Source organism: Patiria miniata, unplaced genomic scaffold (genome assembly GCF_015706575.1).
Source record: "Patiria miniata isolate m_02_andy unplaced genomic scaffold, ASM1570657v1 HiC_scaffold_27, whole genome shotgun sequence".
In the NCBI taxonomy this organism is placed as follows: Eukaryota; Metazoa; Echinodermata; class Asteroidea; order Valvatida; family Asterinidae; genus Patiria; species Patiria miniata.
In genome coordinates this window covers 6,225,327-6,245,607 of record NW_024037066.1, presented here as the reverse complement: position 1 = coordinate 6,245,607, position 20,281 = coordinate 6,225,327, and the positions used below count along the sequence as shown (strand labels likewise).

General features: G+C 40.1%; 1 protein-coding gene across 1 annotated transcript; it reads right to left on the bottom strand.

The window, feature by feature from the left end:
• Positions 1-3,395: 3,395 nt before the first annotated feature.
• On the bottom strand, positions 3,396-18,358 carry LOC119734452 (ubiquitin carboxyl-terminal hydrolase isozyme L5-like). The gene is made up of 11 exons (XM_038207957.1): positions 18,185-18,358; positions 17,203-17,269; positions 15,598-15,703; positions 12,690-12,815; positions 11,807-11,868; positions 9,812-9,942; positions 9,563-9,626; positions 8,889-9,003; positions 8,341-8,463; positions 7,411-7,509; positions 3,396-4,262 (listed from the first exon to the last, which is right to left on the bottom strand). The coding sequence occupies exons 1-11, from the start codon at positions 18,261-18,263 to the stop codon at positions 4,191-4,193; spliced, it is 1,044 nt and encodes a 347-aa protein (XP_038063885.1). The 5' UTR covers positions 18,264-18,358; the 3' UTR covers positions 3,396-4,190.
• Positions 18,359-20,281: the final 1,923 nt, after the last annotated feature.

Genomic DNA, 20,281 nt, shown 5'->3' with positions numbered 1-20,281 from the left:
TCCGATTTCCGTCATAACACTACAGTATATACGGGTCGGGTCGTAAACATCCGGGAAACCGGTTCTACAGGGTGAGTAAAAAAAAACGAAACCCAAATGTTTGGACCATTGTTTTAAGGAAGTTCTGCATGTAGCATTGTCAAAATCTAGGATATGAAAGCCCAATTCATAAGCTTTCTTTTATATACAAGAATCATTCGAATCACTCAATGTACTTTTCAAGTTACGGGATTTTAAACACAACCACCGTTTTAAGGTTCTGTCCACGGATCACAAAAAAGTTCAGTGTTCTTTCAGCAAAACGAAAACAAATTTAGGATGTGTGTGAACATGGGCGTCGCCAGGATTTTTTCTAGAGGGGGGCAAAAATTTGTTTTGCCAAAAAATGCTTGTATTTCTCAACACATTCTCGATTTATCAGTTTTAGAGGGGGGCGGGGACATTTTGCCCCCCCCCCCCCAACTCATTAAATTTACACCACTTTGTCTTCGCGCCTCTTTTTCTTTTTTTTTCTTTTCTTTTTTTCTTCCTTTTTTTTTTTTTTTTTTTTTTTTGCTTTTCCAGGGGGGGGGGGCAAGTGCCCCCCCTTGCCCCCCCCTCGCGACGCCCATGTGTGTGAATTGTTTTCGTTTTGCTGAAAGAACGCACACCTATTCTGTGATCCGTGGATAGAACCTTAAAACGGTGGTTGTTTTTAAAATTCCGTAACTTGAAAAGTACATACGTGACTTGAATGATTCTTGTACTAAAAGAAAGCTTATGAATTGGGCTTTCATATCCTATATTTTCACAATGCTACATTCAAAACTTCCCTAAAACAATGGTCCCAACATTTGGGTTTCGGTTTTTTTTACTCACCCTGTAGTACAATATTTTGCGAGTGTAGAACACTCACTATACAGTTTGCTCTGAACACAGTGACACACTGAAGGGGTCACCGTGAATGTTGTCTTCAGGTCTGCTACGGCGCGTCCCAAAATGCCCGCAACATTTACATGTATTTGCAAGGCTCTAGCGTCGCCGCGTAAAGGAAACACGTACCGCCATTATTTTTATATCATTTTAAAGCTTGGAATCTTAACTTTATCCCTGGTAAGTATTGGTTTGATTTTCAAAAGGGTTATGAATTGATTCGTATTCAAATAAAGGCATGTCAAAAACAAACTCAACCGAAAATCAATCATGCGCATTGTTTTGTAATGTGGAAAAGGTTCATCATGTTCATGATGTGACGATCTCGTTGCGTTTTACTTTCTGTGCTTCCTATTCTTTTCGATCCACGTAGACTACACCTTAAATAAATTCACAATAGGCTTCGTTTCAAGTTCAATTTTTAAATTTACGTGCAAGTATGTACCTATTTAAAAAGCGCGCTCAAAGTGTGACTCTAGTTTGCATCTGATGTACCGCATCAGCGATTTTCCTTGAAGTCGGTTGAATTTGTTTTTCACATGCCTTTATTTGAACACGAATAATTTTAAAACTATTTTACATATCAAACCAATACTCGCCAGTGATAAAGTTCAGATTCCAAGCTTTAAAACGGTATAAAAATAATGGCGGTACGTGTTTCCGCACAGACGCTAGAGCCTCACGAATCAAAAGTTGCGGGTATTATCAGCGTTTGAGCGCAGCATGATTTACAGAACGCAAATCTTTGACGGCTAGACATTGTCGAAACACTGGCGCTTTATCAAATATCCGATCAACAAAGATTTGCTTTGGACATCTAAATATTTAGTTGGGAGATTTTTTTATAGGTATGGCAATTGTCCACGTCTTGTTTTGTAAATTACCAGGAACTTACCTTTAAAAAAACCCCAGGAAAACAAGGTCGCCAACGTTTGTCAATTTGAAAATTGTATGCAATCTGTTTCTTTTGAAATGTCATGGAACCAAAAAAACGCGAGGGGAAGCGCATGGTCGGTGACATCAACAAATCCATCACGGGACTTTTCAGAACGCTAAACCCGTACAGCTTGTCGACACGCCCAATTTATTCATGTGTATGATCTGCATGTCTCGACGGCGAACAGCTGGTTTGGTTCAGGCAAATAAAACACCGGACACAATTCTTTTTTTGAATACTGAAATATAATTCTTTTATTTACGCCACTAAACAAAAACAGGCATTTTAGTTCAGGCTGAAAGGCGAGTGCAAGACACGTTCTTATTGATGCCTGAGAAAAACAACTGATTTTACAACTTTTAAAATGTTTTTTGTTTTGTGCAATAGGCCTTTCAGAGCAGAAACTCTTTTATTAAAAAAAAAAAAAAGAAGAAATTCTTGACATCTCGGGAGTACAAAAAGTTTCCAATCGACAAAAATGAATGCACACGCAGAAGCACTTTATCAGTGCCAATCTGCTCACAATGAAACACATATTGTCAAGCTACATAAGGGGTCAAAGGTGGCTGACAAGTCCCTAGTGACCTTCAAGCAGTTATACAAGGGAGTAAGGGTCATAGATAATGTTCCAGGGCACCAATGTACCAGACTATCGGTGGACTAACATAACTTCATCAGCGTCAATCTGTGCACAATATTAATGGGGGGGGGGGCCTACGACCTTCCGTTATGCAAGGAACATCTGGAAAAGGGATCATAGATCATGTTCAAGTGCTTCAAATGCCGGAATACAAGTACACCAACAGGTTCTGCGTGCTTTAAAGGACCCATGCAATGTAAATTTTTTAAGCAATCCTTGAAAATGCACCTTTGTGTCCCATTTAACCTTATTTTCAAAATTTTATTTTGCCATTTTCAAGGGTATTTTCAAGGGTACATTCACGAGCAAAAGTGTGATGTCATTTCAGGCACAAACCTCAATGATACAGTTATTTCATCACCAACAGTTGCCAGAATTGTGAACATTTTGCTGTTGTGAATTTTCCCTTCTTTGGTGATTCATTGTAGCTTCAGTACATGACAGGAAGCCAATGAGCAAACTTCAAACAAGTCTGTGGAACAGTATTAGGTGTAGAACACTAGTAACCCCCCGAATCCATCCATTTCTGAAAATTACAGCAAAAGAAAATGTGACCTGTGGCTGTCCTGTCAAAATCAGACTTTTCTGGGCATAAGGTCGAAAATGATATTTTTACATATTGTTAACATATGTTCTTTTTCCTTTTAATAGGTGGTTTAATTTTTGAAACCGGTCGTTCCTGGGCAGAGTTATGCTATTTTGAAGTTCATTGTGTCGAAAAGTAGAACACGGAGAAAATGGCCACGAACGTCACAAAACAGTTATTTCTTTAACTGATATACCTTATCAAAATCATCAAAAATAGTATATGTAGAGTTCAAATTAGGGTTTCAAACTTTTATAATATATTTTAGACATGTTCAGGATTACAAATATGCAAAAATTTGAAAATCGATAAAAATCACCCCCACAGTGTTTTTTGGCCCTATCTCAATTTCAACCTCTGCCCAGAAGCGTCTGCTTTTGACAGAACAGGTCACAAATGTTGTACATGTATATTCCTTTTAATGTGGGCACACTAAGATGCAGAAGATGCTTATTTCGGTTGCCTGTTGGTAACACTAACATGGTAACTTCCAATATATACAAGCATTTGTTTCTGAAGAGGGACAAATGTACGAGAAAGTCTGTGACTGGTCTTTGCCTCATCTGGACCTGAATACACCACTGGTACCCATCATACCTTTATACCTCAACATATCATGTGATTAATGAACACTGCATATTAACGGTTACCAGCTGACATTAGCTCCACAAGAAAATCCGCTAAACAGTATATTTTTCGCGAGCAACTCCATAAAAGTGGCCCTCAAAGTCGCAATTTCTTGAAGGACTAGGTCAAGGTCAACTCGTAATCCAGTTGGTCGAGTCTCTCTTTTGAAGAAAAAAAAATCTTCATCCAAAAATTGGATTAGGATAAGGAAGTTCAGGGAGCATTTTGGGATTAGTCCGATCAGGTCAGTAGCAGGGGTCCTCCCAAGTCCATCACATCAGTGGGCGGATCTCCAGGATAATCCCTTACTTATCCCATAATCCAATATTAATCCCACCAGGAAATCCCCTGTATACGGATTAAAGCACCCCTCTCCAATAATAAACAAACTTCTGGATTATTAAAGTGTCATGTTGAGCCTAGTCTGAATGGGCACGCTCAGAGCAAAACAAAAAAAGGTAGTCGTGGAAACAGCTCGAAGGATTATCTCACTTTGCAACTTCTGCGTCCTTCTTGTCTTTCTCTTTCTCCTTGGCTTGGGCTGCAGCCTTCTCTTTTGCCTAAGGGTGATTAAGACCAAAAAACATTACTTCCACTTAAAGGTGTAGTCCATCATTTGTAATTTGTGCATTTTGTGTGTTTGAAGCAATTAAAGTGCTCAAGATCTAAAGAAGGTTGCTGAACAACTAACCTGATGAAGTTTCAGCTCAGCTTTAGCTGTATATTTCGAGAAAAACAACATTCTAGGATCTCGATTCAAATCAAAAGATGCTGAATCATGTTTCGAATTGGGTCTGAATTCAGCGCCCAAAACACGTTCTCACTGAGCTGATTGCAGCTACGCAATGTCGCGCACTGATCCGATGAATTATAGCAACCGCGCGAGCGTGTGCGTCGTGCCAACGCTTGCGCGCACTTCGCCTATTGAAAAAAATGAACTACTAACGGAAATTTCCAACGGTGCTTCTTAAGACGCACCATTGGAAAGGCCTTCTTTTGTTGATTTCTACAAAATGACAGCTTGCCAGAAAGAATAATTTCACAGGGAGTTTAGTCCCCTTACTATCTTTCAACCAAGTCTGTTTTTCAACAATAAATATGCCAGTTATTTTTGGATAGCTGCAAATGATGGACTCTGGCTTTAAACAAAACCCACACTGTTGTTTACTTAACAACAACTGATAAGTGCCCAACTACATTGGTTAAAGGTACAGTCCATCATTTGCAGCCATCCAAAAAGTAAATGTGAAATTATTGTTGAAAAGGTGATCTTTGGTTTAAAGATAGTATCCGGCACTAAACTCCCTGTGAAATCATTCTTTCTGGCATGCTGTCATTTTGAAGAAAACAATAAAAGAAGGCCATTTCCAAAGATGCGTCAAGTGACATATATTTGGAAATATCTGCTGGGAGTTGGTTTGTAATTTGGCGAATCCATGAATGGGTTGCTATCATTTATCAGTTCAGTGCGTGACATCGCGTAGCTGCAATCAGCTGAATGAGAACGTGTCACGGACGCTGATTTTGGGCCACAATTCCAAACACGACTGCAACCTTTGAATTGAAATCGCGATCCTAGAATACTATTTTCTCAGAATAACACATCATTCACTGAGCTAAAAGCTCATTAGGTTTAGTTGTTAAGCACCCATCTTTAGATTTTGAGCACTTTTGTTGCTTGAAATGGAAAACAATGTACTAACGATAAATGACAAATCTACCCTACCTTCAAACAATCAGTAACAAGGTACAGTCGAGTGTTGTAATACAAACTCGTTCGGACCAAGCCAAATTGTTTGTTATATCAGAATTTTGTTTTAAGAGGAACATCAGTCCCATTCATTGTGCACATTAATGCACAGTCGGGACCAATGCCTTATGTTTGTTATAACCAGAATTTTGTATTAACAGAGTTTGTACTAACGAGAGTTGACTGTATTATGAAGGTATCAGGTCAGATAAGGAATCCTCACCCATTATTTCATTTGATTGCTTAATTATTAGTGCTATCAAGCATTACATGAAGATATAATCAACGAGGCCTTCATTGTGCAATTGCTACACAGCAATATCCTTCTACCATGGCATTGTATTATTGAGAGTGTCAATACTAACATACTGAGATTGTACATGAAAGCTTTATCCATTGTTCTTGTCAGTTACTAGCGCTGGCAAAGATATAATCCACAAATGTATATGGGTCATTCCACCGGGTTGGGGAACAATGTGTGACATATGACCATATTGAGAAAAGCATGAATGCCTTGCTAGCAGTTGCTCTACATGATGTTTGTTGTTGGGTGTTTCACTACTGCAGAAAGTTTGAAATCATTTCAATGTATTTTGCCAAAAATATGAGCAAAACATGTCATTTTGGACGTAACATTGACACCGTGTCAGTGTTACGTCCAAATATGACATTTGTACCTTTTTTTTTAAATTTCTGCGAAACATTACCCAAATTCACTTTGCGTACTTCTTACTATACATGCAATACAATAAGAAAAGCTTTTGTTATGGTAGTCAGGTATCAAATGGAGCAGAAATGATAGCTTGGTTGTGTGGATGTAACATGTACACGGTGTAAAACCCAAATGTCACACTTCCATTGAGTGATTTTTACACCGTTACATTCACACTTGAGGTATTGTTTCTGCTATATTTGAACCCCGACTATACCAAAACAAAAGCTTTTCTTGGTGCTTAGGTGTCCAGTTGTAAATATGCAATGTCAGTTTGGGTAATATGTTACATACTTGTAAAAAATGGCCAAAAAAAATATTTGGATGTAACATTGACACGGTGTCAATGTTACATCCGACACATTGACACGGTGTCAATGTTACATCCGAATTAATACATTTTTGCTCATATTTTTTAAAAAGTAGTTTCAAATGATTTCAAACTTTCTCAAGTATTGAAAAACCCTAAGACAAATATTATGTTGAGCAATTGTTTAGAATGCATTGATACTTTTAATAATATAACCAAATATATGGATGTAACATGCACTGCTTCCCAACCCGGTGGAATGACCCATATGTGTAATGCAAACACCAGATCTTGGTGTTTTTCCCTTGAATGTCCTTGAGATGTAGTCATTCCCCAGTGTCCTTAGTAGTTTTTGTCGTCGCCTCAGTCGATAAAATTCTAACATAATCTAAAAAACACTCAACATTAAAGGGAAAATATAACATATGCAAACATCGAAAAATAAAAACTACTAAGTTGTTACGAAATACCTTACTAGGATGTTGGTAAATGACAGTCTAAAGCATCCTGTAAAATTAGGGCACCTGGTGTGAGGTCATTTTAAAAAAAAATGGTACTTTTGTATACATTTCGAATGGTGATCAACGGACCACCGTTGGAAAAACCTAACTGTTTTTCAACTACTGATCCAAATTTACCGGTTTTTTTTCCAGTCCAAATTTTGTTTGCTATTGGGGTGCAGGCCAGCTACACTGGTTCCCTTACCTTACAATTTTCCGGCATTTTTTATCCATTTCATCTTTAGTGGAGTCAGGGAACCAGACTATTTGAACATTTTTGTTTTTCTTGGTTTTCCATCATTTTCGAACACAAAACTTCAAACATGTCAGTGTAACAATATTTGATCTATTATACTAACCCCCCAAATAGTTCATTTTCTGAAAATTACAGCAAAAGTCAATGATGTACATTCCCTTTAAAGTTCACATCGCTCACCTTCTGAACGAGGGGCAGCAATTCCCCTTTACTTGCCAGTACTTTCAGTAGCTCCATGATCATTGGTAGGTAGTTGTGCTTCCGTCGGATATTTTCAACCTATTTTGACAAAAAGACCAAAAAGGCCAAAAACAGTTTTGATGTGTTGTCTTCCACCTTTCGCTTGAAATGGCCGAATAACTATACTTTTGAGATTTCTTTTCTCAACTCTTCCATTAAAACTTGTTTGATTTTGCGCTAAACTCGGCCGAGACTTTTCCAACTGGTTAACCGGTTTCCTTATAACTTGGGTCCAATCCCATGGAACTGCTCATTGTATATTAAGCGCAGTAAAGGGGTACCAGCCAAAATACAGTGTGACATATACTGTCACTGACTGCATCTCAGCTATTAAAAGGATGTGACAAAAAACACGTTGAAATGTTTGAATGAAATCAATTTACAAATTTTCCAAACTGTTTTAAACTAAACTCGAATAACCACCAAAAAGGGACATACATTCATGTGATCATCCTTAGAGTTAAATTTACATAGCAAAAATAATTAATCATGTTTTCAAACCAATTTAATTTACAAAACCTTAGAAGCACGGCAGTGCTTGATCACGTTTGGGGTTCAGATACAGTAGTTAAAAAGTTAATTTTTCATTGACTGCCCACTTTTAATCAGTTGATCATTGTCGATTTTTCACATACACTTTCTAACAATATAAAATTGGGCTCAGCAGTAGCTCAGTCTGTCGCCCTCTATTGATCCATTTGGTAACAGTTCATAAAACACTTCACTTGGCTTCTAAACTAGAAGCAACAAGAGCAACAGACAACAAAAGCATCTTTCACAGAAATGCAACACAAACGGAACTAATGAGTTTCATAGATAATTTCAAAGGAAACTAGGTTAAAAAAAAAAAAAAAAAAAAGGAAAAATCACCTTGAATTTTTTGGCTTTGTGATCCTCCTCCTCAAGAAGCATGGTCAATCTGCTGAGCTCTGATTGGATGCTCGCAGCTGTCTGTGGATCACTTGCTGATTGGTCAGTCTCCATAGCCTCACCCTTAAAACAATGAACATTGATGCAGTGGTAACTGGATACCAGGGGCGTAATTTGGGAGCACTTAAAGAAACCTCATTTTTTGTGGGGGGGGGGGATTAGTTGCATACTCAGCCTGGGGCGGGGGGTCACGGGGGAAACAATACGAAACCCTTTCCACCAACCACCAGCCCCCTGCAATATTTGGCCAGTTTTTGTTATTTTGGACACAAAAGCGCGAGCTACAAAATCATCGTCATGTAGGCAAATTCATCAGTCTGTCGGCAAATATGCCACACGAATAGCGGCACCACAAATAGCGCCACCTATAGTCCAATAGTGTCCAAAATTATCTGCTTTTGATAGTACCCCCACATGTCAGAGAGTGTCGTCCATAATAACCCTAAGTCCCAAGGTTTCTTTTCTTTTTTTTAGAACATGTCATTTACCTGTGTCTCTAACGCATCCAGCTGGGCTCTCAACTTGTCAAACTTTCGCTGGAATATCATCCGCCGATCCGAGATGATCGCCATAAGATTGAAGTGAATCTCCCCAGCACTATATCTGTAAACATGTCAGCAAAGTTGCAAGAAATTGTTTAAAAAATGGGCTCTTTCAAACAATCCCATCTACTATTAGGAATAACAAGCACGCTAAGTGTATACACACAGCCCCCTACAATGGAGAAAGCATTGTCAGCTTTTTTTCTAAAGTGATTTCATAGTCCGACTGGTCTATATGTGAAGCAGGAAAAAATCCTTACAACTACTAAACTGATGAATAATTTACTTGCAGTACCCGCTGCTACATGTACATCAGATTTGAACCGGCCAACCAATCCCGTAAGCTCGGTGGTCCAGTGGTAAGACGTCTGCACTAGAAAGCAGAAGGTCGTGGGTTCAAGTCCCACCTGAGAGATTGTTTTCAACTTTCCCTCGGGAGTAACACACACTGAGTATACAATGTTTATACGTCAGTGAAGGGCAAAACCTAATATTGATTTACTAAAATGTTGTAATAAAAAGGTGGTTGGTTCCTCGCCACCTCACCAAAATGATCGGACTGTCTGAGAGAGAAGCAATTGCAATGAAGTATCTTGCTCATGGACAAAGAAGTGACTTACTTTTTTATTCTCTGTTCAATGGCTGGTTTGACTGTCTTCAACCAATCATCAGGATCACATTTCCCTTTAAAAAGTAACCAAAAATAAAATTGAAAAATGAGGAATTTGTTGATGTAATAAAGTAACTGTCCCAGATGAAATAATTTCACACTAAACTTTTTGCTAATGATTTGGTAGCTTTTGGTACAAAATTTTAGTCTCTTCAGAAAATGTAATATCATAGGAAAACTGTGTCATTCCTAAACCTACCGAGATCAACAGGTCCTTCCTTGAGCCCGTCCAGTTCATATAACCTGCCGCTGATTGGGATGTAACCCACAAAATGGTAGGCATCCTCGTCTTTGTTGGCAAGGGAGGAATCAAACTCAAACATCTGCTGTCTGCGGAGAAGCGTCAAGAGATGATGGTCAAAGTAAGTGTGGAAGGTTTGCGGTAACACCATGTGAGTTTTATCTCTCTTGAGTTGTGTGGTTCTGAGAAGAACCAGTTGTTTTTGCTCAACGTTTTGAACAGTGTGCTCTGTTTGTCATCAGGAGACTGTCGGACTCTTGCTGGTGTAGGGTTTACCCTACATCTGGATCAATACTGCAAGCAATCTCCCGTTATGGGATGTATAGGTTGCAGGTGTGGTGGCTGGGGGCACTAATAATAAGGCCAAAAAAAAAAATACTCGGTCTCTGGTCAGCGCGCGCATCAATTTTAATCGCCCAACGCCCTCTATTGCCGCGCCTCCTCAAATTTTTGTACCAAGGAACACCAAGGAATGGGGAAATTGCACCAAGGCAAATGATGAAGGGCACCAAGGCAAATTATGGAGGACACCAATGTATAATGAGGACACAAAAAAGCAAAATAGTACCCACCTTGTCTGTACAATACAAGCTTGAAAAAAAAAAAAGCCACCAAAAAAAAAAAGATTCCGGAACTTCGGTCTGACCAGAGACCGACTATTTTTTTGTTTTGGCCTAAGCTCTGCTTTTTATACTCGACAAGTTTAGTTTCAGTAGATTGTCCTTAAATGCATCAAGTAAAGGGGCCTCTCTAACAAATGCTGGGAGGAGGATCCATTCTGTAGTAGTTCTTGGTAGGAAGGAGTACTTGTGACTGTCCTTGTTTGCGGGTTGTCTTATAAAGGATATTGATCCTGTTGTGCGAGTTTGTACACCCGTCGTGCTTGAGGTATGATAAAGATGGTCAGAATTTATTGCTGCTCTGTGATGTTTGGATTTGTATAGCAAAGACAGGCGTGCAACCATTCTGCGTTCCTCTAGAATTCTCCAACTTAGCCTTGAAATGTATTGGTTTGTCACAAATCTAGCGGCTCTGCGCTGGACTGCCTCGAGTTGAGATGAGTGGTTTTTTTTATGTTCACCCCAACTGAAACCCCCGTCCATCTGACATGCTTCAGTGAGCACACAGTTCACTCCAGCATCCTACCCGGCAACTTAGCATCCTTTTCCAGAATCTTCCGCCTTAATGGTCCACGAAACTAATCTCCCTTGTACTGATTCAAAGCCTCCACTACTTAAACCCCTACACCGGCAAGAGGCCGGCAGTCTCCTGATGATGAACACCGCATACTGATCGAAACGTTAAATTAAAACAACTGGTTCTTCTCAGAACCACACAACTCAAGAGAGAGATATACCATTAACCAATTACATTATGACTTTTGGTCATGTGACCACATTAGCCCAACTTGGTAACAAGCACTGTGAGAAATGTATGCCAATCAGGTGGGCGGGGCTTACGGCCTTATATGGTCACTGGAGTAGTCCATGGGAACATGCAGGGTACTTTAAGGCATATAGAATCATTTGCTTTTCATGCATTTTGTTCGATTCCAATACTAACACCACTCAAAAATCCACAGAATGTTCAAAGCCTAACCTTTGAAATTTCAGTCCAACGGATATTACACTTTTGGATAAAACAGTGGACAACCATGCACAACTTTTTGATCACGAAACATGAATATGTCAATAGCACTCTTTATTCCAAATATCACTAAATTGACTGATCGTTGGAAATCACCTACATTTCTTGATATCTTCTAAATGACAGCAAGCCAGACGGAATAATTTCACGGGTGTTTAGTGCCAGTACAATCTTTAATCCAAGTAAGCTTTTGATAATAATTCGGTATGGTTACTTTTGGGATAAATGCAAATGATCCTATATGCCTTTGACACGTATATGCAAGTTTGAAACGGAAATTTTTCAGATTTGGAATTGCTTTCTTACCTTGAGAATCCATTATGGACTTGTCTGATGACTTCTGAGTTACTGATGCTCAGTCCTTTCATCTGAACAAGAACGGAAACATCGGGGCTCGTGTTATGAGTAGAATAAGCCACACAGATGACAGAAGTTGGAAATTGAAGCTGCACTCTTTTTAAACAAAAGTCAAAATTTCGCGACCTAGAAAATGTCTTACTAAATTACATTTCCAACAGACATTAAAGGAGCAACTGAGAGAAAAGGTTCCATTACAAAGTCACATGTGAAACAAAGTTACTGTAAGAAACAATGTCTATCGAATGACTAAGCTACCACGGCCCAATTTGTTTTTAATAGCTGCCAATCAGAAATTGTTGCTTAACAAGTCTAAGCACAAAAGTAACATTCAGCCAAGAATGCATGGCGTGGAATTTTAGCCGGAGACCCGTTTTTGTCAAGCAAGCATTTTCTGTACTAACCCTCCTGCTATTTAAGCATAGTCAAATTCCACTTCCCCTGCTATACTTTTAACAAAGGCTAGTCACCAGAAGTCAGATCATATGTTAAGCAAGTACATTGTCTAGTCAAACTGGGTCAACAGACACAGCAGGCAAGTTGTGGTTACAACTGTTTTATCACTCACCCAGAGTCAAAGCATAGCTGTATCAAGTTACTTAATCAGTCCAAGGCAGTCGATCCTGCTTTGTGTGGGCTGGGAATTCTTACAGGTTGAAAACAGTCACTTGATTGATTCTGACTGCAAGGACAACTTGGAACAGAATTTATGTTTGCATAGGAGGGTTAATTAAAACCTTCCTACTGATAGAACTGTCGAAAAACCACAAACTGTCAAAAAAATGGGGGGGGGGGGGGGCGAGGGGAGGGGGGCGGGGTGTTATTTACTTACAGTGGGGTCAAAGCTGCTGGTGAACTCCTTGAACTCGCTGAGTTTCTTGCCAAGGTCGACATCCTCATGCTGGCAATTCAGAAGGATACTGAGAATGGCTTGGGTGGCACAAGCATTCGTTATGACCTGAACACAAATCAAAATATTGGATATCTTGAACATTCAGACACATTCCTTGAAAAATAATGAGGGGTACTCACAGGCAGTGTTGGAGCAAAGGCTTTGACCCTCAAGGCCAAGGCCAAGGCTAAGGCTTTGACCCTCAAGGCCAAGGCCAAGGCCAAGGCTTTGACCCTCAAGCCTCGAGGCCAAGGCCAAGGCTTAACCCTCAAGGCCAAGGCCCTGTTTTATGAAATGACCACTGATATAGAACTAATTATAGTCACATGAGTGACACGTCATTACGCAAGGGCGGATCCAGAACACAATTTGGGGGGGGGGGGGGGCAAAGAAATTTGGGTCCCCCCCAAAAAAAAGTGGGTCAAAAAATTACGGCTTGGGCTTAGGGGCCCGCTTAAGGGCCCCGAAAAATTTTTGTCCTCGAGATATGCTCTGTGGTGCGATTTGAGGCAATTTCTGACCATTTTTACCAATGTTTTTTTGAGGAAAAGATGGTGGTGTACTCATTGCCTGCCTTTATTACGACGTCACATTAAAAAAAAAACCGTTTCGAATTTTTTTGGGGGGGGGGGGCATGGCCCCTTTTGGCCCCCCTGGATCCGCCCATATCATCACGAATTGCTCGTTACGAAGAACATTTCTTTAATTGCAATCAACATGCTCGCATAGGCCTACACCGTTTTATGACTGCACTGTATCTATTAAAGTATAAGTTCAGGTCTTCAATATGGTTTAACTAGACAAAATAATGATTTACTTCTATATTGACACACAATTCTCCCAAGTGTATCAAAAGGGGACCCAAGAAACTGATTTGGGAAATGTTTTATTTGCTGGCCCAACATGGTCAGAAATATCAGCATTATCTAAAACAGATACATGCAAATCTTTAGCACTTATCAGGGAGACATAAACAACCAATCTGATCTATTCCATAGTTATATGCGCCTTAGACGGATTTTGGCGCTATATAAATGTTCTCTTTTATTATTATTATATGCAATTAAAGTGATCATCTCATTAGCCCCACCGTAAGTGTACGGAATATTTTTGCAGCAAATCTACTACAATGGTAACAAAATGTGATGCTACAAAAGTGGAAGTGTGCCCAACACACAAATCTATAGGGTGCTTCCCTCCTCCATGGTAATACGATTAAAATGGTAACAGCAAAATTTCGAACAGATTTATCTGGAAAATGCAAAAATCTATGGGCCTTGAAGAGCCTTGACTCAAAATTGCAAGGCCCTGAACCCTCAAGGCCAAGGCCAAGGCCAAGGCTTTTGCCCTCAAGCCTCGAGGCCAAGGCCAAGGCCCTAAAATCCAGCCTTAAGGCAGCCTTAAGGCCAAGGCCCAGCATCAAGGCACTACATCACTGCTCACAGGTGTATACAAAAATCTGCCACAAACAACAATACAAGTGTAAGGAGTTATTTCCATTTGCCTCACAACATGAAAACCAGTTTTAACTTTTTGCTTTACAGAAATTCACAGCCTGTTGTACCTTTTATTTTCCTTTATAAAAATAAAACATGGATAGTATTTTGTTTCCAAATTATTTCTAAACTAATTGCTCCATGATGTGTAGAAGTGATAACAACAAAGATGTGACCTGTGGAGAGCTGTGCCAAATATACTGAATATTCGAATGGCTTTTTGCCAGTTTGAATATTCCAAGAAAAAAATAAAACGTGCGCACATACACACTCCAGCTTACCATAATATCGACACTGCACACAAATTTTAACTGGCGCGCTTTGCGTACAGCTTTTGACCGACGCGGCATGCTGTTGCAGCTGACAAATGTAAAACTTGATCAGCGAGTTTCGAAATGTTAGAATATTCAACAAAATGCAGTTTTAAATAATGAAATACTAATTTATTTGGAAATTGACAGCCCTGGACCTGTGGTTCTTAGCTGAAGTCAAGTCCATCACAAGTCAAACCACAAGTTAGTTCACAAGGTACAGGGGAAGATTATTTTCAGCTATTTTCATTGACTGCAGAATTCTTGTTTGTGATAGACCTGTGATGGACTAGTGATTGACTTGTGATGGACTTATGATAGACTTATGATAGACTTGTGATAGACCTGTGACATGCTTATGATAGTGATAGCCTTGTGATTGACTTGTGATTGACTTGTGATTGACCTGTGACTGACTTGTGATAGACTTGTGATAGACCTATGACATGCTTATGATAGTGATAGCCTTGTGATTGACTTGTGATTGACTTGTGATTGACTTGTGATAGACTTGTGATAGACTTATGATAGCCTTGTGATGGACTTGTGATTGACCAGTGACTGACTTGTGACTGACTTGTGATAGACTTGTGATAGACCTGTGACATGATTATGATAGTGATAGCCTTGTGTTTGACTTGTGATTGACTTGTGATTGACCTGTGAATGACTTGTGATAGACTTGTGATAGACCTGTGACATGCTTATGATAGTGATAGCCTTGTGTTTGACTTGTGATTGACTTGTGATTGACTTGTGATTGACCTGTGACTGACTTGTGATAGACGTGTGATAGACTTGTGATAGACCTGTGATTGACCTGTGACTGACTTGTGATAGCCTTGTGATTGACTTGTGATTGACCAGTGACTGGCTTGTGATAGGCTTATGATGGACTTGTGATTGACCTGTGATTGACTTGTGATAGACTTGTGATAGACTTATGATAGCCTTGTGATGGACTTGTGATTGACTTGCGACTGACTTGTGAGGACCTGACTTTGACTTTAATACTGCTTCACCCAAATGTTTTTGATTTACCTGTTTGGCAAAGAATATTTTGTCCATGCGGCTATCTTGGACCACAGCTCCCGAGGGTTCCTCCCCAGCTTGCCACTTGAACAGGAAAACCAAGCCATGAACGGGTCTACAAACAGATCATCGAGAATAAAACCAAATGTCACAAAAGGACTGACCCTGAAATTGGACTGTTTTTATTACACTGTCAAACACGAAAAAAGGGAAAATATGGTCACATCATTAACCCTTACTCCACTGGTCATGTGGGTATTTCAAGCCATTTTGTGTCGAATGGCCACCAAGTCACTTTCTGAGCAGTGCAGTGAAACGTTGCTTTTACAGGGGTACATTTAATATGGACGGTGTGCATGGACAGTGGATGGTGTTTCTTGACCACTCTTGAGAGCTCCTTGGGCCGAACACACTGCATGTGAAAACACTGGTTCAGGCATGTATTCGCAAAATACAGACGATTGAATGTAATATGAATGCGCATAACTGCCCACTATCTTCCTGTGAGTGGGTAGTCTTGGGGCAAGATATTGTCCCTGTGGATAAGCAATCACCCGCTTAAAGGGACACTAGGTCCTGGAACAGCCCAATTGGGCTACAAAACGCGCTTTGAACGAGATGATGATAATCGGAAATAACTTTTAAAAGTAGAATATAAACATCAACACAACTATCCTTTCAAAACTGGGCGTTTTTGTGTTATTCCTGTATTATGCATGCGAGAACGAATATGCGACCCCATAAATTTGAGCTGTTTGGATGCTAGTTGTGATTTCATTCGTACACGTAAAGTGTTCGCCTTTTGCGGACTTTGAAGAAACCACAATTTTTTGCATTGGTGATTGGTCACTGCGCGCTGTTCCCGAGACACACAACATGTATAGCGTACATGAGAACGACACGGAAAACGTATTTGTACCCCGTCATGTCCGATGTAAACAAGCGGGGTTTTTTCGTCTTTTCTCGGGAACGGTAAGACATTAGGTTGGTTTCCTTTCAACCAGATGTTTGAAATAGGCTAAGTAACCAATGATCCAAAACATAACATTTTCGGGGATTTGAGGACCTAGTGCCCCTTTAAAGAGGGCGTTTAAATGAACCACTACCCACGAACCGCTATCACTTTAACCCTAACCGAACTCAACCCATCAAAGTTCAACAGCAGGTTTTGTTTAAATCTGTCAGTTGGGATAGGTACAGTACCCCTAAACTGATGGTCTTTTACACTGGGGTTGGCGTACCTCCAGAAACTAAGTCCAACAGTGTGTGTGTACAATTTACCATGTGGGTGTTGGAATTTGCCAGAATGGGTATGGTTCCTAGTAAATTAGGCTGGGGAGTTAGGGTTAACGTCTTGGAAATCTTGTAGCAGTTGTGTCATGCGGTCCGTATACAGTGTGCGTTCCACACCTTGCACATTAGTGCCGAACGAAAGTCCCAACTCTTTAAGCCTGTAGTGCTCATACAAGATGCTACCAGACTATTGTGCCACTTCATGGCAATACACGGCAACAGGCGTGCAGCGTCAATGTCATGAATGTGTTTGAGTCCCTCCTTTAATATTCTCTCTGATTGTATCGAGTGTGGGGATACATGTGTATATTACTTCCTTACTTGAGTCTTGAAAGGCTGGCTTCATCATCCAACGTCCATATCTCTTCAACTTGCGCACCTGCGACACCTTCAAGAAATATAGACACAGGGATGAAAATTAGAATGGAGATGAAAGTAAATATACACGTACATTGTATTTGGGGGAAACCAGTACATGGCAGAAAAATTCTGATTTTTGGGATAACATAAGCGGGGAAAACATTTAGTTGGAAGACACTTAGAATTTTTCAGACCAGTCTCGTACAGTTTGTTGTGTACAAGTATGGAATTCTTTCCTCTCAGTCCTCCATTATTCCGAAATGAGGGGCAGAAAAAAGCAATATAAATAAATAACAAATTAACAGCTTTCATTTAATTATGGAGCTATATAAAAAGTTTTTATAGCTCCATGCTTTAATTCAAATTATCGTAGTTAAACGACACTAACGAATACAGAAGCAAGCATAGATCATTTTCTTTTCTCGTTATATGAATTATTTCAGTAACCCCTAACACATTTAATTTAACATAATTATTCATATATTGCGCACAGAATCCAACCCAATCTTAAGAATGAGCGCTCATTATTAAGTTAAGGCCAAAACAAAAAAAAGCTGTGTCGCCGCACCACTTTTGGGGCAAGCTCCATACCAGAAACCGAAGACTTTTTTTTTGGCCTAAGATCGTGCTCATTCTTAAGAATGCGCGCTCGTTTTTAAGAATGCGCGCTCGTTCTTAAGAATGCGTGCTCATTCTTAAGATTGTGCAAATCGCAAGAAAGCGCACTCTATGGCGCACAGCAACAACACCGTACACGCGCGTGATAATGCGCAGACTCAGTGGGGGGGGGGGGGGGCTTTCAGAAGTTCAGGATCAGGAATGTTGATTTCATTTCAACACCATTTCAACCAATGTTCCAACGAATTTTACTCGTCTTTTACCTAATATTCAACGTTATTCAATACTTAAAATATAAGAGATCTGACATAACGTAGTTACTTACCAAATCCCCTGATCAGCTCTGTAAAAACTGCTGGATCGCTTTCGATTAAGCACCAATTTCCAGCCGAACCGCCCGCCATCGTTCAATCACGATGACCTTTGACCGCCATGTGGGTATAACCCTAGTCTCTTTTTCAGTCGCTTTATCTTATCAGGTGGCGCTCAAACTACATGAGTTTGTTGGATGGATTTGTGTTACGCCCCAACTATCGCATCGGTCCCAACTATAGCTGGGCCTGTCCCAACTGTAGTTCCACAGTTGGGCTGGCCCAACTATAGTTGGGCCTGTCCCAACTGTAAGTTCCACTGTTGGGCTGGCCCATCTATAGTTGGGCCACTCCGATCTTTTTATTTTGCGGTGTACCGGCTATAGTTTACATTGATGTACAACTGTAAAACGTTCCCTACAGCTCTGATACACGTCTGACTTTACTGGGGACCACTGAAATTAGTTATTGATGGGGCGAATCTATAGTTGGGCCACTCCAATCTTTTTATTTTGCGGTCCCAACTATAGTGTACATTGTTGTACGATTATAAAACATTCCCTACAACTCTAATACACATCTGACTTTACTTGGGACCAATGAAATTATCTATGGGTGGGGACCATCTGTAGTTGGGCCACGTACCGCAATATTTTTATTTGGCGGTCCCAACTATAGTTTACATTGATGTACGACTATAAAACATTCCCTACAGTGTTACATACTGTCCGACTTTACTTGGGACCTTTGACATTAGCTATGGGTGGGGCCAATCTATAGTCTAGTTGGCCGGCCATGGCAATCTTTGAATTTTGCAAAATGTTGCTGGACAATAAAACCCAGCAGCTGGACAACTCATCCAACCATAGAGCATGTCCTTGCTCTATGATCCAACTAGGCAGTACCACGTGACCGGCCAGCTTGCGGCATGCATGCACGACGAATACACAGTGCCAGCGCCGCGCGGAACATTTAATCCAAAAAGATCTATCAAGCATGAAGCATCCGGCGCAACTCCAGTCCTAACTATAGTTGGGCCGACCCAACTGCCGCACTAGTTGGGGCGTAACAGCTATACAGATTCCGTCTTTAACGGGTAAAAAAAGGGGAATGATGGTCTTATGTATGCACTGTGACTTTCTTGATTTATTTTATTGATTATTATATCACCATCTACACGTTGAAATTTAAAATATTATTCCACTATCTGTCATTTTTGTTTTAATTAATATAAGTTAATCTGAATCTGAATGTATTTGAACGTTTGGAAATATAGTTGTAAAAACAAAGGCTTGGGATTTCTAACGTGTAGATGGTGATATGTTTTCGACGGCTATTTGATTTTTTTTCGAACTTGCAGATGAACATTTGTTTCACTGTGTATAAACTATAAACATAGAGTACCAGGTAGGAAGCATTTTCACCCTAGGTGCAAAATAAAACATCACAATTTACAGGCACAGTGAACAACAAAAATACAATATCATCAACAAGGTAAATCTAATCATATATTGATTGACTCACATTTTTAATACCCCTCAAGATCGCACACAGAAAAAAACAATGTCGCAGATATTGGGAGTTAAGAAAACTTTTCAAAGTCTGTCAAATCATTTTATTATTCAGTCACAAGGCAGTGGCGTTCCATGTTGTATATCTGGGGCCAAATGCATTTTCTGGATGAAGTATCAATACAAAAACAGGGTGTATGTCGTTAAGCTAAAAAAAAATAAAGAAATGCATCAGTTAACTTCCCTTCAGCTGCTGCGTACGTGTGATGATCTGAGTACGTTCTAAATACAGGAAACAGTGCAGGTCTTGAAAGGAGGCTATCGTGACCTATTGTTTGGTGCCCAGTGTACAAATCTGCTTGAGTTGTGCGAAACTAATTTTGGTACCACGCTGTACGCAATCCGATAATCATTGATCTCCATATGGAGATCAATGCCGATAATCGATAATCATCGCGTCGGACCTTTGACCTTTACCATATACCATACCCTGCAACCTCGTCCCCAGGGTGTCGAGCAGTACGCGCCCACCACTACCTGCTCTTGGAAACGCGGTTGGAAATAAAGTAAGCACTGGGGACGAGGTTGCATACCCTGCGC